Source organism: Vipera berus, assembly GCF_964194415.1.
Source record: "Vipera berus genome assembly, chromosome: 7".
Taxonomy (NCBI): domain Eukaryota; kingdom Metazoa; phylum Chordata; class Lepidosauria; order Squamata; family Viperidae; genus Vipera; species Vipera berus.
The window spans coordinates 21,155,223-21,180,114 of NC_138209.1; the positions used below are offsets into that span (position 1 = coordinate 21,155,223).

General features: G+C 39.4%; 1 protein-coding gene across 2 annotated transcripts in view; it reads left to right on the plus strand.

Annotated features, from left to right (window-relative positions):
* Window positions 1-24,892, plus strand: part of MANBA (mannosidase beta) — a 66,119-nt gene that overhangs the window by 30,481 nt on the left and 10,746 nt on the right. For both annotated transcript variants that reach the window (XM_081332059.1, XM_081332058.1), the window contains exons 6-13: window positions 499-674; window positions 4,859-4,969; window positions 6,593-6,744; window positions 7,590-7,707; window positions 10,086-10,172; window positions 14,377-14,544; window positions 20,799-21,017; window positions 22,581-22,745. In XM_081332059.1, coding sequence (XP_081188185.1) covers window positions 499-674; window positions 4,859-4,969; window positions 6,593-6,744; window positions 7,590-7,707; window positions 10,086-10,172; window positions 14,377-14,544; window positions 20,799-21,017; window positions 22,581-22,745 — 1,196 coding nt within the window. The remainder of the gene's footprint in view (window positions 1-498; window positions 675-4,858; window positions 4,970-6,592; window positions 6,745-7,589; window positions 7,708-10,085; window positions 10,173-14,376; window positions 14,545-20,798; window positions 21,018-22,580; window positions 22,746-24,892) is intronic.

Sequence of the window (24,892 nt, forward strand, 5' to 3'; positions counted from 1 at the left end):
GTGAGACATTTGTTAAGTGAGTTTTGCCCCATTTTACGACCTTTCTTGCCCCAGTTGTTAAGTGAATCACTTCAGTTAAGTTAGTCACCTGGTTGTTTAATGCAGGGGTCTGCGACCTTGACAACTATGCTGGCTGAGGAATTCTGGGAGTTGAAGTCCACAAGTCTTAAAGTTGTCAAGGTTGCAGATTCCTGGTTTAGTGACTCTGGCTTCCCCATTGACTTTGCTTGCCAAGAAGTTGCAAAAGGGATCACATGATCCTGGGACACGGCAACATCATAAATATGAACTAGTTGCCAAGCATCTGAATTTCGATCACATGATCATGGGGATGCTCCAATGCTTGTAACTGTGAAAAGGGGTCATAAAGTCAGTGCTGTTGTAACTTTGAGCGGTCACTAAATGAACTGTTGTAAGATGAGGACTACCTGTATGTAAAATAAGCATCACATTTCATGTCTACCAGCATCCAAACTTCTTGTTTTTATTTTTGTCTAGAGCAAAATATTCATCAGTGGCATCTTCAGATAGAGTCAAAGTTTGATGTTGTCAGCAAAAAGCCAATTGCTGGATTTGTGGCTGTGAACGTTCCTGAGCTGAGGATCCAGCAGGGCTTCACTGTGCAACTTCTTCCTGGAGAAGGCAGTATTGTGTTGCTCGTAAATGTCAGTAAGGTGAGAGCCACATCTGTTGCACATGGAGAGTTTTCTTCTTCATGATAATCAGCGCACCAGATTGGTACATAGTGGGAAAGCATGCTGGATTACTAAGCCTAACACTTTTGTATGTCAGCAAGCATAATCTAGACCAGGGGTGTCAAACTCAATTTTATTGAGGGCCGCATCAGCATTGCAGTTGCCCTCAGGGGGCCAGGTGGGTATTGCCAGGGTGGGCGTGGCCTGCTGGGTGGGCGTGGCTAGAGTGCATATAGCCTACTGGGTAGGCATGGGCAGCTCTACATCGTTCGCATCAAGGGTGCCTATGGGGGCCTGGGCAGGAGTGGGACAGATCTGAGGGTCTCTGGCAGAAGGAAGGTCTCTGGGCCAGGGCCAAGGCAGTGGGGGCCGTTCCCTCACTGTTTCCAGGATGGCTTCGCGGGCCACATGAAACCACTTCGCGGGCCGGATCCGGCCCCCGGGCCTTGTGTTTGACATGTCTGATCTAGACAAATGTTAACTGATTTTACATCCCATTTTCAGTGTGATTCTAATCCTTCCATTGATTTTAAAGCATTCGTTGGGGGAAAAAAACAGGACTTTTCCAGTTTGCAAGCGCTTGCTTCTGTGGTTGCCTGGGAAAATATAGTTTGACCTAGATCAGTGGTTCCCAACCTTTTCTATATCCTGCACCCCTAGAACGCTTCTAATATATTCTCGCACCCCTTACAAAAGTTCGAAATAACGGCAATGAATTATGCATATACGCTATAATTTTGAAAACCCAAGTTTTCGTACCTTCTGGAATATCACCTCTGGTTGGGAACCCCTGACCTAGATGATTAAAGAATGACTATTGCCAAGTGGTTATAGTTGGCTTAATGTTCTAATACCTCATTTTGTACCTATGGCATTGCATTCTTCGCTGTGTTTGATGCAAAAATCCCTGCTTACATTCCACACGACAGCCAGATACTAGAAGATACAGTAAACTGTGATTGGGCTCAGTGCACTGATTATCTTTTGGTTTGGTTTGCATCTCAGCCATCTTTGTGTAGTAGATTGTTGTTTCATTGTATTAGTATAATAGAAGCAAACCTTAACACTACAGCATTCTGATCATTACTGGACCAAGACAGGACCCCTCCCTCTACTTTGTATCCTGATTTCAGCTTTCTACCCTCCCAAGAGGAGGTCATGAGAAAAAGATGAAGCAACAGAATATACTGCAGCTGGAATGGACTCACTTCGCAGTTGTTCCAGTCTCCTCTTACGTCCACAGGCCAGCCAGGAAAACAAACCCCTTCAGTTTGGACCATACATGGCTTTGTATTACTTAATATGATTTCTTTTGTCACAATTGAATCTACAGTTTGACTGTCAGGTGAGACCTAATTGCAAGTAATGATTTCTCATTCCTGGCAACCCTTCATGAAGAGTTGCAGAATGGGACAAACCCATTTGCTTCAGAAGTCCCATTTAAAATAGATTTAAAACCATTCAGAAGCATTAGCAGATAAGCCCTATGATTATAATAACACATTTTTTATTGCAGTTTATCAGTCCCATCTTCCCTGATCTGTTGTTTGCATGGTCTTGTGATGAAGCACTCAGAAATGAAATTTATATAGCGTAGAAAATCTGTACCTGCAGTTGATGTTGCTTGATGGATTCGTGTATTAAATTACAGGATACACATTTTTTTAAAAAAAGCCACAGCAATTTATTCCTGGGAAGAGTGCCAAAGATGAGGCTGCTCAAACCATTTGAGGCCCTCCGAAACAGTATAAATTTTTCTTTCTCCCCCTCACTTCTTACCCAAGTTGAATGTACATGGTGTTTTCCAGCAAAGGAGTAGCAAATGGATGAGCGGGGATGTGACATCACTGACAACCAATGGCTGTGCTCCTATGCCATTCTCTATTTTATGCTGCTGAATGAAAGAGGCACATTAGTAATGCTTTGTGCTCTCTGCTAAGAATTCATGTACCCTTCCATGTAATCCCAGATAATGAAAGGTAAAGCATTAGTGGCTTTACAAAGTAATGCCTTGGTAATAGACACAACAAACTGGATTGTTTGAATGTTTCTTCTCTAGTTGCTGTATGTGAAATATCCAGACCATTGACCATTCACATGTTCAACATTTATTCATTTAAAATATTCAGGCATATCTCATAAATTTGTCATGGTTAAAATTTTGCATTAGGATTTACATTACATAAAAGAGGCTAATACTTCTGCATAAAACAGATAATTGTATTAAAAATAGTGTTCATTGTTAAATATTATACTAATAAAAAGGGTGACATTGACTCATTGATAGACAAAAGTCATGCTACCTAAGGATTTTGATGCCACCTGACCTGTTGGGAGGGGCACTAGGTTAAGGGAATGCTACAGTAATTGTGAATAGAGTCAGTGTGAGTCATCTGGGAACTTCTGTGCAGGTCTTATCAAAATATTTCATATAGCATGTCAGGATGGAAACCTATAATGAACTGGGCATATGAAAAGTTGCCAGATGATTTCCTATGACAGCAGGTTGGGACTTCATGATTCCCCAGAGTCCAACAACAGTAGTGTTGTGTAGTGCTGTGAGAGGACTTCAGACAGTGTAGTCCAGGAGTTAACAGTATAGTGGTTATAGGACTCTTATACTTTCTAAGGACACATATTTTTTATTTAGTACTTTAGTTATTTTTAATGGTTAAAATCTTGTAAAATAAATGTTAGATTTGGGGGATATTTTGTTTTTAATGAGGCACTCATGCCTTTGCTTATGGTGTTTAGCTTTTATTATTATTATTATTACTATAGCAAATATGGGTTGGGCTGAGAGAGAATAATTGGTCCAAAGTCACCCGGCCGGCTTTCATGCCTAAGGGAGGCCTAGAATTTGTAGTCTCTTGCTTTCTAGGCCAGCACCTTACCTAACCCCAACCTATCCCTATCATATTCCTCCTCCAAATTCTCGGAACCCTAGGTCACTGTTCTAAAATTACCTCAGATGGCAACTGGTTAGGCAGGCTAGAGTAGCGGAGGAAGAAAAACACGTATGATGTTTTGGTACATTCTTTGATGCTAAGATACATTTCCAGATCCACATCATGGAGCGTATTTTTCATAGTGCCAAGTGATCAAAAGAGGGATAATTAAACTGGGTTTAAATGCTATCACAGTACTTGAAAAGGAACTTACTCCCTCAGACTAAAGTCTAGCTCAAGTTTAAGAGTTGCTGGAAGAAAGATAAAAGCAATAAGCTTTTTTTTTGTCATCTCCCAGTGGACCCTATTTCAGTTTGTTGGTTTCCTGTTGCCTTTAGCAGCAGGAAATCAACAATTGGTTCTCAGTCAATCACTTGCTAACAAACAATAGTTTATGACTGGTCCTAACGGCACCTACATAGAGTTTTCACTACAGGCCAGCTGGCTGCATTGATCACCTAGTTGAAGGCAAGGGTTCTTGGGCAATGTTTTTGTTGCTGGGGACCAGGGATTTTTCACTCTGCTTTATAAGGAGAAGTCATACCGTTAGTGGCACCAAGTATACCCATATTTTATTATTTATTTTAAGGAATTCAGGAACCAGTTATTAAATGTTGTGTTAGGATGACCCTGTACTCTACCTATATGCTGACACTGAATTTCTTCCTTTGTCTCACAATTAGTAATGTTTTTGACTGGTTTAATGGCACTAATAACTTTGTAAATATTAGAATGTTTGAAATAGGTTCTGAATGCTACAATGAATATTCTCTGCCTTGTAAAAATAGTATCTGCTCTGTATATTGACCTAGATTTCATTTTCCTAAACTGAAGTAAATAATGGTCACTGATCACATAAGATTTTGATGGAAGAAATTTTGAATTGACCATGAGCATAACTGGATGCATTTTAGATGATGGCCTTGTACCTTTGGTTCTTTTTTTATACATAAAATTTAAATTGACCTAAGGCAATAGCCCTTTAGTAGATAGAATCTGACTAAAATGGAATTCTTATATCACTAATATCTAGTGCAGATAACTGGGTTATCTGGAAGGGTTGTTTTGTCACACTGTTAGCGCTTAGTCCATCTTTCAAGGAATATTTAAGGATGTTGTTTGTTCAAGGAACAGTTCTCTATGAGTAGAATGAAATTCTGCCCAGATTTTCATTGTAACATACTTCTTTCTTTTCCTGTTGTGGGGTTTATAAAGAGTGTGCCAGTGGAACTTTGGTGGCCATCTGGGCATGGAAATCAGTCTGGATACAACATGACAACAGTGTTCATTATGCAGGAAGGATACAAGATCATAAAACATTGGAAGGTAAGTCAGATCTTCTGCTTAGCGTTACATATGACATACAATTGTCCCTTCTCTTTCATAGCCTTTGTGACTGGATTCATAGATTGCACTATATTAATAGTCAAAAAACACCACATCTTGCAAGATTTTGGCACATATAATATTGAAGTGGATGAGTGGAGCCTGAACTGTATCCCCCTCTCAATTATACACATATTAACATATTGTCCAGTGTTGCTGAAATACTCCACTGAATATTTTAATATTTTCATTTTGCAATCTACCTGTGTTAAGGATAAGGTTGTGGATTGATGGCTACATTGGATGTTAGATTGGACATTCATTCATTCCCCGTCTGTCTAGCAATATCAGCAGAGTCCCTGAAAGGAAGAAGAAAACAAATAGATTTTCTCTTCCTTATGAAAGATCTGACATTTGGGGTTTTTTGAAAATTCATCATTTTGTTTCTTGCAGAACATTTAATTAGGCCAATAACTTGGTCAGTGAGAAAAATCAGGCAGGTCTCTTGAATGCCTCTGTAGGTTATAAAGATATGATCGAAGACTGCAAATGATGACTAGGTTATCCACTAAGAATATGGTTTCTGAAAGCATTGCATGCAACCACTGAAATATCTCTAGAAATGGCCCCAGGATAGTGATTTTTATCTTTAATGTTCTTTGGTGTTATTTATTACCACTTTGTGCAATAATATTAAGGGAAAGCCCAAAACAGATTAATGATTAAAATATTATAAAATGGTTGTTTCACTTTTGCTGTTGTGATTGGCAGTATCTTGTCATCATGGAGTGATCTATTTCTACAATGCCTGTTAAAGAAGTAATACCTTTGTTACTATATAGTATGTTTGGGTCTTTGTATTCTTTGGGGATGGAGTGTAAGGTATAGGGAACAGCCTCCCCCAGATTAACTTGCTTTTTCAAGCCATTGCTCACTAGATATGTTGGGCTGCCATTATCATCACACACAATCAATACTGACTGGGAATTATGGGAATGGTAGACCAACCCATCTGGAAGGAAAAACCTTGCAGAAGGCTGTAATTCCAGAACTCACTGTATAATGAATTGGGATAATCTCCAATTTACCCAGCTGCTCCTTTAAAGTTGCCAGCAAAACCTTTAGGTTCCTTTTTCCATAGCTGAACTGATTTTTTTGTTCCTTGAACTTTAATTTGAATCAGAAATAGTGGCTGGAGAAAAAAAATGTGATCCTTTTAAATCTGTCCTAGTATTTCTATAGTTTCCCTGCGAATGCAGTCTGAGTAATAAACACTTCGCTTAGTTGATTCATTACATTATCCTGAATTTATATTACAATATATTACCTGAATTTCCCTGTAAACAAACTACATAGATGTTCATAGCAAAAATAAGTTTTCTTTGTTGAAAAAGAATCAGAAATCAAGCAGAAACCTTAGCATTTTCTAGCAGTGTCTAGTTTTAGGTTCCTTTTCCAACTGATTCCAATTTAGTCCAGCCCCGTGCCTTTCTTATTTTAAGAATTATTGCAATAAGGTTTCATTATATGTCACATGATGCTTTTGGGGAGGAGAATATCCAAAACACATAACTTAAAGCTAAAGGTTTTTCTCAAATATGTCCAAACTTTCTTTTTCCCTAGGTTTATTTTCGGACAGTAGGTCTGGTAGAGGAACCCATTCCTGACTCTCCTGGTTTGAGTTTTTATTTCAGAATAAATGGACTGCCCATTTTTATGAAAGGTTCCAATTGGATTCCAGCTGATTCTTTTCCTGACAAAGTGAGCTCTAAAATGTGAGTTTGAACAAATGTTTTTTAGATGTTCAGTATAGAAATTAGTCTATAGAGGCAAGTACTAGATTGAGGGTTGGAGAGTTTTGAAACAGTTGTGTAGAAATGTTAACGTTTCTTTCTAATGGAATATAAATAATTCTGGCATTCTAGAAATAAGGTATATTACAGAGTTCATAAAGGCAGAGGAACACATTGACTAAAACAAAAGATCTTTTGAAAGGACTGGGAACTTAAAAGGGGCTGATTTTTCCCCCCCATTTGCATTGTGGTGCTTCTGCTTTTGTGAAAGAAGAATGAAAATAATTTGCAAAGATTAATTTCACTATGAGCCTATGGCAGGGGTAGGCGACCTTGGGTCTTTTATGACTCGTGTACTTCAACTCCCAGAATTCCTGCTGGCTCAGGAAGTCTGGGAGTTGAAATCCACGAGTCATAAAAGAGCCAAGGTTGCCTACCCCTGGCCTATGGCAACACCCAGGAAATAAGCCTGTGGAGATTCTCAGTCATCCAGGTCCTGGTTGTCCCAAAGGTGCTTTTTCAAAAAAGAACTGAAGAAGCTTCTCGGATTAGAAGTGAAACGTCTTCAAGGAAAAACAAAATCCAATTGTCTTTTGAAAATGTTAGATAGACAGCATCTTTGGAATAACACAGAAAATATGATAGTTAAGTATCTTTCCTTCAGTTCAGTGTTGCTCATGGAATAATTCAATGCCAAAATATAAAAAGCAAGATCACCACTGAGTTATGTGCATGCTGTCAAATGAAATATTTGCTACTTCCTTATGTTTTTCTATAGGGTAGCATTTGCTGCTCAGTGAGATTGAACTCTCAGTTCTTCTTGATAGGTTACGCTTCTTATTGCAGTCAACAATTGATGCCAATATGAATACACTTCGAGTTTGGGGAGGAGGCATATATGAGCAAGATGAGTTCTATGAGATCTGTGATGAACTAGGAATCATGGTAAGTCCCCCAAACCAGTATATGTTAGCAGCAACTCACCTAAAATGTAGTAGCCTAAGCATTATTTTCTGTTTAAATTAAGTGTGGCCTTTGGCCGCACAGCAGTTGCCTGTCCCTGTAGTAAAACCACAGCTAACAGCTTAAGCCATGGGTTGTAAGGTAAATCCTACTGGAGCAGATCTAAAGTCTAGCACTAACATACCAGTGTGGAGATGCTTAGCCAGATTAATGAGTATATTTTTCACATGTACAGCAATTTGTGAATATGTTGAAGAAACAGAAAAATGCTTTTAGTTTACTGAATCTGTACTCATGTGGTAAAGATTGCACATTTAACGGTTCATATGTCCCTCTTCTCTGGAAAATGCAAAAGGAATGCAACCAAAAGTAACTGAGTAAAAAAAATGCAGAAGCAGGAAAATGAGAAACACGAGGAACTGTTCATGTTTCCTGTTACACTTTGGTCTTCTTGGTATCTAAAATGTGTGTGGTTTCTAACCTGTATTATTACAGTACTAAATGCTCACTGTGGTGGTTGTTTCTGTCTTTTGAGATATGTTAGGACTAATAGAAGAGAATATGTGTAACTCAGGGTTCACCTGTAGAATCCTTGGCGCTTTCTGAGGTTGTTTGCAAATATTTTGTTACCAGACTAGGTAACATCTTCAACAAATCTGATAGCAAAACATCTGCAATCAAACAACCGAGCTCAGAGAGCACCAAGAATTCTACAGATATGTTAAGGCCCAAATACTGTAATATATAGTTTAGGAAACAGAAGATAATTGAAAATTTTGGACTGTTTTGAATTTTCTTAGTTTAGGAAGTAAATAATAATTTTTCTTAACCTACACACAGAGTTCTGGCTTGAGACCAAACACAGAAAGTTTCAAAACCCATTTTTTTTTAAAAAAATGAAGGGTGTGTGTGTGTGTGTGTGTGTGTGTGTGTACATACAGTACATGCATACATACATACATACATGCACACATGCACACACATAGAAGTATGATTAGGAGAAAGACACCTGCTTGAAACTGCAGATAAACTATCTGCACAACCTTGAGTTATAGCCTATAAGTTCATTTTCTTAGATTTTCATTAATGATACAGTCAGGTGAAATTTCAGCTCCCACCCTGTGCTCTTTGGATCACATCCAGATACCATTATTCTTCTTGCTCTCCCCTTTCTCTAACTCAGGGATCTTCAAACTTGGCCCTTTTATGACTCATGGACTTCAACTCCCAGAATTCCGGAGCCAGGTGTGCTGGCTGAGGAATTCTGGGAGTTGAAGTCCATGAGTCATAAAAGGGCCGAGTTTGAAGACCCCTGCTCTAACTGTTCCCTCTAGCAAAACTGAACCTGGTGCACAGTTTAGCTTAAAGAATTTAGAGCCTGTTTTGCATTTCACATCTCATTCTCTTTTCTTGCAAAGTCCATACTTGATTACCCGAAGTCTCTGTTGTTTCAGAGTAGTATCTATGTGTGTATGTCTGTGTGGGGATATGTACTTTTAGTTTTTCTATAAAAAATAATTCTGCTGATAATTTGCATTTGTTTTGTAAGGAACAATTATTCCTAGGAGGGAATACTGGGACAAGTATGCACAAGCTCTTGCCTGTTTTCTGAATGTGTGGCTTCCATTGAAAGTAAACCTCAATCCAGTGCTTTATAACTTTGTTTCCTCCAGATGTGTTGAGTGCCAACTCCCACAAATATGGAGAAATCTGGGGGTTTCCAGACATCTAGAGGACACCAAATTGGGAATTGCTGCCTTAGGCGTTTTTATTTATGTTGGTATACTATCCAATTGCTTCTTAAGGAAACAAACCATGTTTACCTTTTTGTATTCAGGCTAAAGACTATGATGACTGCAGGATGGCTGAAAATAATTAGGCCATCATTTTTTTCATCATTATTTTATATTGCTATATGTAACGTTTTCTTCTTTATAATGCTAGTATCTCCTAAATCACCCCAATTTTGTTCAGCTACGACAAACCTTTATTATACATTTATTACATCTTCTGTACTGCAAACCTGTAGTACCAATTAGAAACAAGCTCTATATTCAAATGCATATTTTCAAGAAAACGTGACAGGAACTTCATTTTAAGTACGATTTGAAGGAAGACAGTATTTTTATGACTGTGTATCCTTTTAAGGCAATCTTTCTTGATCCAGTGTCCTCCAGATCTGTGACATAGCATTGTTATAATCTCTAGTCATTATACCTTTGTTGGATGTTATACTCCAATACTTTTTGTAAATAACAGGTTGGAATCACTGATATAATGTAATATATCTTCTGCCTTTATAAAAAGACGCCGGTTGTTTTTTGAGCTTCAATTTCCTCCCCCCCCCCTTAATTTTCTAGGTTTGGCAAGACTTTATGTTTGCGTGTGCCCTTTATCCTACCAACCAGCACTACTTAGACTCAGTAAGAGCAGAAATTACTCATCAGGTATGATATTCTTTACATGGGGAGGAAGGTTATGATAAACTATCACAAAGAAGTAAACATTCATGTCAGTTGAAGGTTTATCGACAAGTTTATCTTGCTCAAAATAGGCTAATCCTACTGTTTCTCCACTGTTCTCTTCCTTCCCACAATGCGTGGAAGACCTTAATGGTTCGTATGCAAACTTTCTATCTAACATGGTTAACTGTCCACATGGCAAGCTATAGTATGAAATTGAGTAACTGAAAAAGTAGAGTAACATTCTTTAAAACTCGTTTGGAGAACACTTATTTTACAGGTATACAACTCTTGTTCTGTAGTTGGATGCAGCCTGGGGTCACTCCATTCTCTGTGTCACATCCTTAAAATCTCTGTGAAGCTTCCATGGGAAACGGGGAGTCCTTCCTAGCCTTATTCCCACATGGAGCAAAAAGTGTGTTATGGCCTGTTAACCATTTTTTCCTCATATGTTGAATATTCTCCACATTCACAGTATTTTAAAAGCTTCCGCTGACGCCAAGGGAAACCTCTTAGTTATTTTATATGGATATGGGTCGAGGAGGAGGAAAAAGAGAAAATGTGTGGCGGGAGGAAGGGAGAAAGACATGGGGTGAGGGAGGACTTAATGGATTGTATTGTGGAGAACTATGGTGCTGGAGAAGACTCCTGCGAGTCCCTTGGACTGCAAGGCGATCAAACCGGTCAGTCCTAGAGGAGATCAACCCTGACTGCTCTTTAGAAGGCCAGATCCTGAAGCTAAAACTCAAATACTTTGGCCACCTAATGAGAAGGAAGGACTCACTGGAGAAGAGCCTGATGCTGGGAAAGATTGAGGGCAATAGAAGAAGGGGACGAGAGAGAATGAGGTGGCTGGATGGAGTCACTGAAGCAGTAGGTGTGAGCTTAAATGGACTCCAGAAGATGGTAGAGGACAGGAAAGCCTGGAGGAACATTGTCCATAGGGTCGCGATGGGTCGGACACGACTTCGCAACTAAAAACAACAACAACAACAACATTGTGGAGAAAAAAAATGGGTGCTTTCTTTCCTCAGAGGAAATACACTGTACATGTTAATGTGATTGTGGTTTACCTTTCATATAGAAAAGGGTTCATTGATTAGCTTGTATGCTTGCTCATTTAATAACCTGATTGTAAAAACTGAAAGTGGGCCAGTATAATTTTGAGCTGGTAGAACTGGCACTTTCATCACTAACATCTCTGGCCTATAGCCAATTTCATCACTGAATAGTTGCTTGGATTCTTAAGAGTTTTGGATGCATTAAGAAGAAGAAACCATTTCTGGATGCATCGTTGCTGCCAAGAGCAACACTGGCGCAAATTCCAACAAAGGGGCAGGAGCAAAAGCTTACAAATGCATCCTATAAACTTTTCACTGAATTGGACTATAAAATATATTCCCGTTTCAGTTTTGTTCTGATGTCTTCAGAAACAGGTACTTGTAGCTAGTAAAATTTATTTGAAATCCTTGGATTATTTTCAGGCAGGTCTCAGTTGCCTTTTGCCTCTCTGGCTTGAATAAACAGAGACTTTTTTGTGTTCGGCTGAGAGAGATTCTCCTCTGCTGTCTGTTCCCAGGACTGGAATTTGGAAGCACCACAGTTACTGTATTTATAAAGGGAGAATATGGATTTAGCTAAAAGAGAGGAGCGCATCTATCATAAAGAAGAGAGGGCCAACTTATTCTCCAAAGCACCCGAAGGCAGGACAAGAAGCAACGGATGGAAACTAATCAAGGAGAGAAGCAATCTAGAACTAAGGAGAAATTTCGTGACAGTTAGAACAGTTAATGGAATGACTTGCCTCCAGAAGGTGTGGGTACTCCAATACAGGAGGTTTTCAAGAAGAGATTGGACAACCATTTGTCTGAAATGGTATAGGGTTTTCTGCCTGAGCAGGGAGTTGGATTAGAAGACCTCCAAGGTCCCTTTCAACTCTGTTATTCTGACCATTTTCAAAATAAGTGTTACCTGATGATCACTCAGGAGTCAAAATTATCTCAGCCACTCTTGGGATTGGCAGAGATTGGATCCATATGACAATTATTTTGTCCATGGGAGAACATTTGTGAGATTACCCTTTCAGTACTCTCACGCAAAGCTTCCATTGTCCCTATTGCCAATCATACATTATCCCACTGCTGAAAACCTTTCCACTTATCACCTATTCTTTTTCTTCCACTCACCTGTGCCCTGCATCACTATGTAGTGTACTCTTAACTTTCTCCTCACAACAAAGTACTTGGCTGCAGTCATCCACATTATATGGGGGACTGGAGGCTAAAACATATCGGGAACGGTTGCTGGAATTGGGTATGTGTAGTTTAATGAAAAGAAGGGTGAGGGGTGACATGATAGCAGTGTTCCAATATCTTAGGGGCTGCCACAAAGAAGAGGGAGTCAAGCTATTCTCCAAAGCACCTGAAAGCAGGACAAGAAGCAATGGATGGAAACTAGTCAAGCAGAGAAGCAACCTAGAACTAAGGAGAAACTTCCTGACAGAACAATTAACCAGTGGAACAACCTGCCTCCAGAGGTGGTGAATGCTCCAACACTGGAGGTTTTTAAGAAGAGACTGGACAGCCATTTGCCTGAAATGGTGTAAGGTTTCCTGCCTGAGCAGGGGGTTGGACTAGATGACCTCCAAGGTTCCTTCCATCTTCTTCTTCTTCTTCTTCTTCTTCTTCTTCTTCTTCTTCTTCTTCTTCTTCTTCTTCTTCTTCTTCTTCTTCTTCTTCTTCTTCTTCTTCTTCTTCTTCTTCTTCTTCTTCTTCTTCTTCTTCTTCTTCTTATTATTATTATTATTATTATTATTATTATTATTATTATTATTATTATTATTATTTCTTCTAAGAATCTCTCTGAAATCAAAGGAAAGCCCAGAGATATTTGCAAACATAGAGGTCATGCTTGAGAATTACTTTATTCTGCAGCACAGTAGCTTGCCATTTCTTGTTTAATTAAAAAAAAACTAACTTTCTCCCCCTTCCCCAAAGTGGAGCAGAGAGCTTAACAATCTTTGCCTGCAAAGGGGCCAGGTTTTATGCATTGCACATAGTCCTCGACCTATGGTGACAAATGGGACCAGTATTTCCATTGCTAAGCAGAGCAGTTAACTAAGTCATGCCCAATTTAACAACCATTTTTTTTTGCCACAATTGTTAAGCAAATCACTGCAATTGTTAAGTAAATCAAGCAGTCATTAAGCAAATCTGTTCCCTTGTTGGCTTTGCAAATGGCAATCCACATGACCCTAGGAGGCTGCAACTGTCTAAATACATGTCAGTTGCAAAGCACACAAATTTTGATCATGTGTCCATGGGGATGCTATGACAGTTGTAGGGGTAGGGAGTCATACATCAGTTGTTTCAGTGTCATTGTAACTTTGTTGCTAAAGAAATAGTTGTATGTTGAACATTACCTGTGTAAGTATAACTATAACCCATATGTTTATAGATGTTGCAGCCACATGAAATATCCTAGTCTAAACTATTCTGATCTTTCTAAAAAAGCCAAAGAGAGCAGTGTTTTGTTGCTGGCTGCATGTTAAATAATTGATATTCATGGTCCCAATGCCTCTACGCATATCTGGCTTAGATAATTTTGCCTTGATGGAAGAAGATATGACTGGTTTAATCCTTGAACAGGAAGTGATTTTGGAAATTTCCATTCTGTGATAAAAGCTGCAGAACATTGAATGCCCTGTTTATTTCTTTTATCAGAGATAAACCTGGCTAGCAGATTCAAGAGAAATAACTTGGCACAATTGGGCAAGTCTAATCTTATTATTTTTAAGTAATTATTTTAATAATAATAAAACCTTAAATAGAAGCTGGTGTAATGGGACTAGATTCTTCTTCTTTGGACTCTTTAGAACAAAAGTCACTTCCGGAATATGAAGCATAGCTTCCTTTACACTATGTCATATTTCCAGATACATTAAGACTCTTGGTAAAATTATACAGGATTTTTTTTTCCATTTGTGTCCTTTCTTTTAAGGTAGTCTTGGTCATGCTTGCTGTGATCACTGGAAGTTGCAATCTTAGTGCACCTGAAAGAAATCAGTTTTAGAAGTATTACTTTTGTTTTGTTTGACTTTAGTTTTTTTCCCATACAAATACATCTGATATAAATAATTTGTAATTTTATGCAAATACTTTTAAGCTGAAAGAAGAACTGTTCTTTCCAGGTAAAGCGACTGAAATATCACCCGTCCATCATTTTATGGAGTGGGAACAATGAAAATGAAGTTGCACTTTCCACCAACTGGTTCTCCATTCCAAGTGCACAGATGAACCTTTATTTCAAAGATTATGTGACACTTTATGTTGATAATATCCGAGAAATTGTTTTTGCTGTAAGTACCGGTTTCTTTTCCCCTATCTAAAAGAGGACTAACATTTTAGTTGGTTTTATATTTTGATAAATTGTGACTTTCCTTCAGAGTTTGGAAATGAATAGATGGATTTGAATAATTTTGCAGACAAACCCCTAACATTAAAGATGCACTAGATAAAATCTGGAAACATCTGTTTCCTTTGAGTCCTGATGTGCTCAGAATGCGCTGACAACCATTTTATGTTCTGCTTTCCCCTTACATTTGTGCTGGCTTTGTAAGATACATATTAAAATGCTTTCTTCTGTTGATTGCCTATTGTAGTAGGTTAGAATTTTGCTTGGGGGGGGGGGGGGAAAGACCAATGTCCCAATTTGAATATCAGTGTTTGCCTTGGTAAATACAGGGAGTGCAGAATTATTAGGCAAGTTGTATTTTTGAGGATTAATTTTATTATTGAACAACAACCATGTTCTCAATGAACCCAAAAAACTCATTAATATCAAAGCTGAATATTTTTGGAAGTAGTTTTTAGTTTGTTTTTAGTTATAGCTATTTTAGGGGGATATCTGTGTGTGTAGGTGACTATTACTGTGCATAATTATTAGGCAACTTAACAAAAAACAAATATATACCCATTTCAATTATTTATTTTTACCAGTGAAACCAATATAACATCTCAACATTCACAAATATACATTTCTGACATTCAAAAACATAACAAAAACAAATCAGTGACCAATATAGCCACCTTTCTTTGCAAGGACACTCAAAAGCCTGCCATCCATGGATTCTGTCAGTGTTTTGATCTGTTCACCATCAACATTGCGTGCAGCAGCAACCACAGCCTCCCAGACACTGTTCAGAGAGGTGTACTGTTTTCCCTCCTTGTAAATCTCACATTTGATGATGGACCACAGGTTCTCAATGGGGTTCAGATCAGGTGAACAAGGAGGCCATGTCATTAGATTTCCTTCTTTTATACCCTTTCTTGCCAGCCACGCTGTGGAGTACTTGGACGCGTGTGATGGAGCATTGTCCTGCATGAAAATCATGTTTTTCTTGAAAGATGCAGACTTCTTCCTGTACCACTGCTTGAAGAAGGTGTCTTCCAGAAACTGGCAGTAGGACTGGGAGTTGAGCTTGACTCCATCCTCAACCCGAAAAGGCCCCACAAGCTCATCTTTGATGATACCAGCCCAAACCAGTACTCCACCTCCACCTTGCTGGCGTCTGAGTCGGACTGGAGCTCTCTGCCCTTTACCAATCCAGCCACGGGCCCATCCATCTGGCCCATCAAGACTCACTCTCATTTCATCAGTCCATAAAACCTTAGAAAAATCAGTCTTGAGATATTTCTTGGCCCAGTCTTGACGTTTCAGCTTGTGTGTCTTGTTCAGTGGTGGTCGTCTTTCAGCCTTTCTTACCTTGGCCATGTCTCTGAGTATTGCACACCTTGTGCTTTTGGGCACTCCAGTGATGTTGCAGCTCTGAAATATGGCCAAACTGGTGGCAAGTGGCATCTTGGCAGCTGCACGCTTGACTTTTCTCAGTTCATGGGCAGTTATTTTGTGCCTTGGTTTCTCCACACGCTTCTTGCGACCCTGTTGACTATTTTGAATGAAACGCTTGATTGTTCGATGATCACGCTTCAGAAGCTTTGCAATTTTAAGAGTGCTGCATCCCTCTGCAAGATATCTCACTATTTTTGACTTTTCTGAGCCTGTCAAGTCCTTCTTTTGACCCATTTTGCCAAAGGAAAGGAAGTTGCCTAATAATTATGCACACCTGATACAGGGTGTTGATGTCATTAGACCACACCCCTTCTCATTACAGAGATGCACATCACCTAATATGCTTAATTGGTAGTAGGCTTTCGAGCCTATACAACTTGGAGTAAGACAACATGCATAAAGAGGATGATGTGGTCAAAATACTCATTTGCCTAATAATTCTGCACTCCCTGTATGTTTAAAAAGAGATCATACAGTTTTTCACAAAATTAGGAAGGACAACAAATACCTCTTACCAGTGCTTTTTTTTTGTAAAAGAAGAAGATGCCGGAACTCACACATGCCATACAACCTGCCTTGCCTACCCTACAAGGTTCCATCCAAAAAAGGTGCCGGAACTCCGTTCTGAGCGTTCTATGAGAAAAAAAGCCCTGCCTCTTACCAGCTGCAGTTGGCTGATACACCTTTGGTGCTAGTCTTTGTCAGGGACTCTATGACTCCCGGGGAGGTGTATATTTCCTTTTTTTATTTTGCAACTAAAGGTGGTCTGTTTGAATTGGGACATGGTTAATTTACTAATTATGGCACTATATTAGTAGTAATAATATTTCTTCAAGCATTTTGTAAAAAACAGATAGGAGATGAAGTCATTGTGTAAAGAGGAAGTTTATGATCTGTCTTAAAAATGGTGATGATTATCTGGCCTAGTTCAGTGTCCTGGATTCTGTTGGAATGCCTCTGTGTTTTTAGGAATCTTGTCTGACTTCTCTAATAAATCTAATGATTTGCTGCTGGTTTGGAAAGGGGAGGCTGTTTTTATCATGCCCTTGTTACCCATCAGCTTGATGACTTTATTGTATTGCTCACAAGAATGAATACATGGCCCTGAGTTCTTAGCATTGAACATACTTAATTTTTTTTCCTTCTAAATCAGGCTAGTCCAGGCTTGTGATGATGATGATAACTTTATTGTCACTTTGAATGTACACCAATCGGCATACATCAAAATGAAATTTCGTTGCATGCAGCTCTCAAAGGGTCACCACCTCCGATATATACTCCTTGTTCGGGGCCCGCTCAAATTTCACATTGTCCATTTTAGTCTCTAGGGAGTGAATGATGGTAAACAGGACAGATGGAAATGGGGCTCCATGTGGATTAGCCCTCAAGTTAGCTTGTATTCTGACAACCTCGCCGCCTTTCCTTTTTCTGATCCTGACTATTCCACCCTTTCCTTAAAGAGGCCTTGCTTCTTTTCGCCCCTGGAGCACGCTGCTGCCGCCGCCACCAACTCCTCCAAAAGCCTCTCTCTCTTCCTCTGGGCCTGCCGACAGCCTCATCCAGTTCCTTTGCTCCATAAGCTCCAGGTCGTCTCCTCCTCTGCCTCCTCTGGAAACAGCCCTGATTTGCAATAGAATCCATCACTGGGCCAGCAGTCAGATCTTGCTGCTGGTAGAACAAATTCAAACAGCGCCAATGACTTTTAACGGTCTCACCAACAGTTCCAAAACAACTAGAAACTCGCCAGGCTAGCAAAGATTGTCGGTCGTATGCCGTATGTTACCTTAGTTCCACCATGTTGCTCAAACACATTAAAATCTTCCTGATCATGTGGCCTATAGCCCTTACTATCCCTCCCAAAACTATTCGCCTTCAAGAGCCAATGCAGCCGCAGCCATTCCAGGCGTCGCCATCTCCTAAATCAATCACTGCCCAGCTGCCATGCTGTTTGGATTACCGGATGTCTTATCTTTTACCTCTTCTTCCCCTCTTCCTTCTACTTTCTTCTTCCTTCTGTTTCTCTTTTCTGAAATCCTAAGCAGACAACAAATCCTGGAAATTTATTACCCCTGCTAATAGCCATTTTATATTAGAATGTCAAGGATCTGTTTGGCTTGCCTGGTTACAAGTTGTGCAGGCCACTTTTAAATGTGTGCAGGGATTGTTTTGAATTTTTCTGAATTCTGACTAAAAATCCAGTAAGCTGTTTACGATAGAAGTACATTATGGGATGCAAACTTTGTACCTGGGGCTTGTCCCACCCACCCCGCCAGAGCATTTGTGCTTCTGGAAGTATTCTGTTGTTGAATAGCTGCAAAAATAGTCTGAAAGGGCTCGTATTATTTTTTTTCTTATATATACAAAGGCATTTTGGGACTGGGAAGAAAGGTCTTCCTTGTATTGCCCACATTGAAGTGCTCTGTCTAGTGGAGGAAATAATTAACTATTGGAAAAGAAGTATAAACATCAGAGCTGGCTTCCCCTCTTGAAAGACTGTACAACAGACGATACAACTTAATGTCATTCTCTGACGCTTATAACAGCTGCCTATGCAGACAATTGTCACGGCTTCATTCACACACAGCCCACTGAGAATAAAGCACAGCAGCAGCTGCCCAGAAGAGAAACCTGTTGCTAAAGCCCTGTGCTTATAAGGGGATGAAAGGGCTTCAGCAAGAATTGGATTAGGAGGTGAATTCTTCTGTCCAGTTTTCTGTTTCATTCCCTGTAATGATAGAATGAACTCTGGATATTCCACATACTATCCATATTGAAGATAAGAAGGCTTCAGCTCCCTACTGGATTACCTTGGTTACGGGAGAAAAATATCTTCTACTTCTGTGGTGATCCTCAAAGCTGTCTTGCCTTTCAATGAAGGAGCCAAGTTTGATAGCTAAAATGGTGAATGTTACACAGGAAAGTATGCAGAATAGTTAAGAGGTAAACTGACAAGGGTAAAAGCTTCATTTGTTCTACAGGAAGTAAATATAATAAGTTGTTTCCTTGGAAGACGTAAAAAACTTAAATAAAACTGGGAGGGGAAAATTATGTAGCCAGTGCCTAACTGATGTGAAAGGAATAGTATCTTTGTTCCCTGGAAGTACCTTTTTGGCCCTTTCTCAGTTTTTCCAAAGGCATTTCCAAAGAACTATTGCTTCCATTCCCCGGAGCTCACTTTTTTTCCTGAAAGCGAATAACTAATAAGTATTCTGTTCTGCTGGCCAAAGGAGAAGTATAAAAATCAACTTCCAGCCAGCATCTCCTTTCCTCTCCTTTTGCTTTTGCACTTTCTTTCTCTCTCATATTCCTCCCCCGCTTCCCACATACACACGTAGCGTATCTTTCCTGTGGGCAAAAGAAACTTTGGAAAAACCACGCAACCTTGTTGTGGTGCCTTGAGTTCATCAGGCAGAAGGAAGAATTGATAAGACAGCGTGACATGGTGTCCCCACTTTGCATTAATACTATGGTGATACCTTGGCAATGTCATGGCTGAGCTAAGTGGTAAGTTAATCAGCTCCACTGTAAAAGAACGTGAAGAGTGGTGTTTTTAAAGAGGTGCAGAGGGCATCCTGGATTAGTGACTAAGGCTATGGAAATTCCCAGTCATCCAGATCATAGTTATCCCAAGGGTGCTTTTTCAGAAGGCAACTGGACTTTATTGTTTTTCTTTGAAGACATTTTGCTTCTCATCCAAGAAGCTTCTTCAGCTCTGACTGGATAGCGGGGAATGGAAGGATCTATACTCCTTGCAAATAGCTGGTCATTTGCATTCTTTTAGAGAGTCACTGAGGCCACCTGGAAGTTTATCTGTGTCATCAGGGTCACCTGAGTACTACAAATGGTGTGGAGCTTTTGGAACTGCTGAAAGGACTGTGCTGTAGTTTGGAGATAGATGATGTTTTATCCCTCCCCCTCTGTTGAGAGAGGGCTGTTCAGTTTTGACATACATGGCCTCTTTGACCCCTCTTTCAAACCAATGGTCCTCTCTCTCCAAAATGTGAACTTTGGTGTCTTCGAAAGAGTGGCCTTTGTCTTTTAAATGCAGATGGACTACTGAATCTTGTCCTGATGGGTTTGTTCTCCTATGTTATGCCATGCATTTATAAAGTGGGTTGTTTTGTTTCTCCAATGCACAGATCTGCACATGACTCACCAACTGAGCAACATGGTATATGCAGTAAAATGCAGTGAGCCATGTGTAAGGTAAAGGTAAAGGTTCCCCCGCACATGCGTGCTAGTCGTTTCCGACTCTAGGGACCGGTGCCGAAGAGCCAATGTTTGTCCGAGGACGTCTTCCGTGGTCATGTGGCCGGCATGACTAGACGCCAAAGGCGCATGGAATGCTGTTACCTTCCCACCGCAGTGGTCCCTATTTTTCTACTTGCATTTTTACGTGCTTTTGAACTGCTAGGTTGGCAGAAGCTGGGATGAGTAACAGGCGCTCACTCTGTTACGCGGCACTCAGGATTCGACCCGCCAAACTGCCAACCTTCTGATCGACAAGCTCAGCGTCCTAACCCACTGAGCCACCACGTCCCCTGAGCCATGTGTAGATCTGTACAATAAAGAGACATTCAATTAACCAGAAATGATAGAAATGACCTAGTATTCTTGGGAAAAGAGACCATGATTCACCATGAAAAATCTGCTGTTGGCTTTTACTTTCCAAATTGCAGTTTGCCTAGGTAGTTTTTATAGCAAATCTCTTTTATTTCTTGATGCTAATTATCCTATTATGTCAAATCTTGTTCAATATAGGAAGATCAGAGCCGTCCTTTTATTGCCTCAAGCCCTACCAATGGATTGGAGTCAGTCAAAGAAGGCTGGTTGGCTCGTAACCCTTATGATACCCATTATGGAGATACCCATTACTACAATTATCTGAATGACTGCTGGGATTGGACCCTTTATCCAAGGTCTCGGTTTGCCTCTGAATATGGCTTTCAGTCATGGCCTTCCTTTAGCACCTTGGTACAGGTAAATAAAAGCCAGTTGTCTTTTCTCACTCTCTATAGCCCAGGGGTAGGCAACCTCGGCTCTTGTATGACTCATGGACTTCAACTCCCAGAATTCCTGAGTCAGCATAGCTGACTTAGGAATTCTGGGAGTTGAAGTCCATGAGTCATAAAAGAGCCGAGGTTCCCTACCCCTGCTATAGCCCATTTGTGAATGTAACACAAAACGTAGGGAATCAGTTCAAGGATCCATCTGGTCCAGTCTTGGGTCAAAACACCAAATAATAAGATTAAATGATGTGGAACCAAGTACCTATTTTATCCAGTGCTTTGAATAAAACCATATAAAATAAGATGCTACATTTTCAACTCAGAACTCTCAGCATCCTTTGCTACATCAAAGTGGCTGGCTGGGGAATTCTTTGGAATTTCAATACACACATCTGAAAGCTGCTGAGATGGAGAAACAATGACCTTGACCTTTGGGAACCTAATAGACAGATTCAGAAGTTGAATATTGTATAGATAGATTCAATAGACTCAGAACTAAGATTGTCCTTGGATTCTCAGCTGGAGCTGGAAATGATAGTGGTGGTAAGTTTAGTTCTCTTCCCCTGCTGATGCAGTTTGCATATTTAAACATTGGCACATTAAAGGCACAGATGCACACATGAAAATGGTGTTCAGTTATGCTCCACCACACCCAGTTGACACAATTCACTTTAAGGAAGAAAAAAAAAAATCCTTACCTCTTGTGTCTCCTCCATTTCTTCAGTAGAAGGATGTGTGGGCACACGCTTGGCTTTAGAGGGAAGCCAAAGCTGCAGACTTAAAATAGCATTTATTTCTTTGTTTGTCGGGCATGCCTGTGTTACTTTGTAAACTCAAAAGCAAAAAGAAACATAAATTCTCTAAAACTTCTCTAACTGGTTGTTTGGAGGCAGTTCTAATCCAGCACAGGATAGCTGACAAGTCTGCACACGGTTTTCTTTTTCCCCAGTTTAAACCAGTAGCCTGTTGAATGAATATAGGACAAGGTTTGCTGCCTGAAACTGATTTCTGAGGTTGTTGTATGGTTCATAGTTCATCTGAGAGTCAACAAGGTGTCTTGGAGAATTCAGAAAGTAATGCTACTTTGAAAAATCTTCTTTCATAGAAACAAGGTAGAACAACTTGGATTGGAAGAACGAAATTATGATTCCTGGGTCTAAATACAACATTGGAAACAATAGGTCTATTTCAGTTGTACAAAAATAAATGAGCTATCACAATTTAAGGCAATTACATTATTATTATTATTATTATTATTATTATTATTATTATTATTATTATTATTATTATTATTATTATTATTATTATTATTATTATTATTATTAGAGTCATCCTGGGGGTTATGCCCTTCATATTCCCAAATATTTAATAGCTTATTTTAGAGTCCTTGTTTTAGGTGAGGATATTATATTATTTGAATGAATAAATAGGATACTGATTTTGAAGTACCATATATGATTTTTTAAAATGCATGTATTTCTGAACGCTATTCGTGTTCTTATAATCATCCGAATTTTACTCTTTTTAAGTTCAGGTTTCTGTAGAGGAAGATTGGTCTTATAAAAGTAATTTCTCCTTGCACCGACAGCATCATGCTGGAGGTAACGATGAAATGCTTCAGCAGGCAGGGCTTCACTTTAAATTGCCTCAGGTAGTAAATCCAATTGAGAACTTCAAACAGACAATCTATCTCACCCAGGTAAGGATTTGTCAGAATGTTAACAGTGACCTTAAAAAATAAAGAGTTAATGTAAAGATTTTAGAAAATGTGCAGCAAATAATCTGTTCACATTTTACAGAAGCTAATTCTTGGATCTAACAACAAAATGAAGTTCTCTCTCTCTCTCTTTGTGTGTGTGTGTTTGTGTGTGTAAATACACATACTGTATTTATGTAAAATCTCTTCCCACTCTTTGGGTGATATCTTGGATTTGGGGTTCTGCACAGGATCTCAGCTAAGTGACTAGCTAAGCAGTTATGTTAGCAGCTAAGCAGTAGCTATAGCATTTAGATCACCCCATAGTGCTTTACAGCAGTCTCTGGATAGTTTATGTCAGCATTATTTACATATTGCTCCCAACAATCTGGGTCCTCATTTTACTGACCTTAGAGAGATGGGAGACTGAATCAACCTTGAACCAGTTAGGATCCAACTTCAGGCTGTGGGCAGAGTTAGCTTGCAATACTGCATTGTAACTACTGCACCACTATGCCACCAGTTAGCTAAGCAGCTGGCCTGCACTCTTCCAGACAGAGAGCTATTGTTTTTCCTGGGATCTGTTGGCGCCAACTCTCCCAGCTTAGGAGCCACAGTCTTCAGTGATCCTACCACCACTTGGACCACTTTGGCCTTTATTTTCCACATGCTGTCTAGTACCTCCTTCGGACTCTGATGCTTTCCCAACTTCTCACATTCCTTCTGTATTTCTTTTTATATACATCTCTTCCAAATGTATAATTTCTCTGAAGGAAAAAGTGTGCATGCTTACATGTACGTTGCATGTAAAGGTAGCACAAATGCTTCTTCTTGGAGTCTTCGTACTCTCTATGTAAGGACTTATGACCTAATTCAGTGAAATTGGCTTAAATTTTAATCCAAAAGTCAGTTTTTGCTCAGCACAGCTCCTGAGGGATTGCTTTTCAAAACCTGGGGACAGCATTAGAGAAGACACTCTCAACATGAGCTTTAAAAAGGTAGTAGGAAAGTGAGGGAAATTTTAAGAAAACCTCTTTTGTTGACCATAGTGTCTACCAAGTTTTATATTGAGATTGGTGATCTCTCCAATAGTCTAATTTCAAACCATGATTTAAAGGTCAAAATCTAGAACATTGGGGTCTGAAAAACTATAGTAGCATGGCTGAACCCATAATTGGAACCTCATTTCCAAGAAACTTTCTGAATCTTTCCATTTTGGCTGTGCCTTCTGTCTTGGATTAGTCTTGGTGACTCCCTCTGTTACTTCCCAGCTTCCAAAGAGACATCTGGGGTCCTCCCCTAATCGAGCATATAAGAAAGATACAACTTTCATCTCCTGTACTCTCTTTTAAAAGGTGGAAAAGGAAGAAAAATAATTTATATAATTTAGAGTCTACCTTGTCTGAATGACAAATTCACATGTGATAAACAAAATCAAGCTTTTTTGAAATCTTACTCTAAAATTTACAAATGTACCTACCTGCAGGGTTCCAAACAGATCACAAGATGGCGCTGGCTTGAGTTTTCTGGCTAGTGAGTTCAAGCGAATCATATTGAAAAAATTGCTGTTATTCATGTTTTACTTTGTGAGAGTATAGGAATGGAGAGATTGGGGTTACACTGAATTCCTTACTTTTTCAGAAATAATAAGCACAAGATATAATAAGGCTTAAATAGCACATTTGCACATTTACACTAAAATGTGTAAAAAAAAATTATCAAACTACCAATGCAACTTCCTGGCTAATTACTTAGAGATTTCCAGAGTCCTTAGAAATAAACAGATTCTTTAAACAAAAGCCCGTCTCTCCCCCAACCTCCAAGCTTCTTGTAAATTCTATACTTTAATCCAGTGTTTTTCAACCTTGGCAACTGTATGATGTATAGACTTCAGTTCTCAGAATTCCCCAGTCAGCATAATTCCCCAATCAGTGTAAGTCCATGCATCTAAAATTTGCCAAGGTTGAAGAACACTTTTAATCATAGGCTCAGGAGAATGTGGCTAATTTCTCCTTTTCGTAGCCCTGTTATTGAGGTTTGTCCTTTGTTTTCAAAGGATCCAAACTTTTAAGAGGGGGCTGGGAAAAATACGATCTGTGTATGTGTTTCAAAATGTACATCTCCCTTTTGTGAAAATGTAGGGTCTCTAT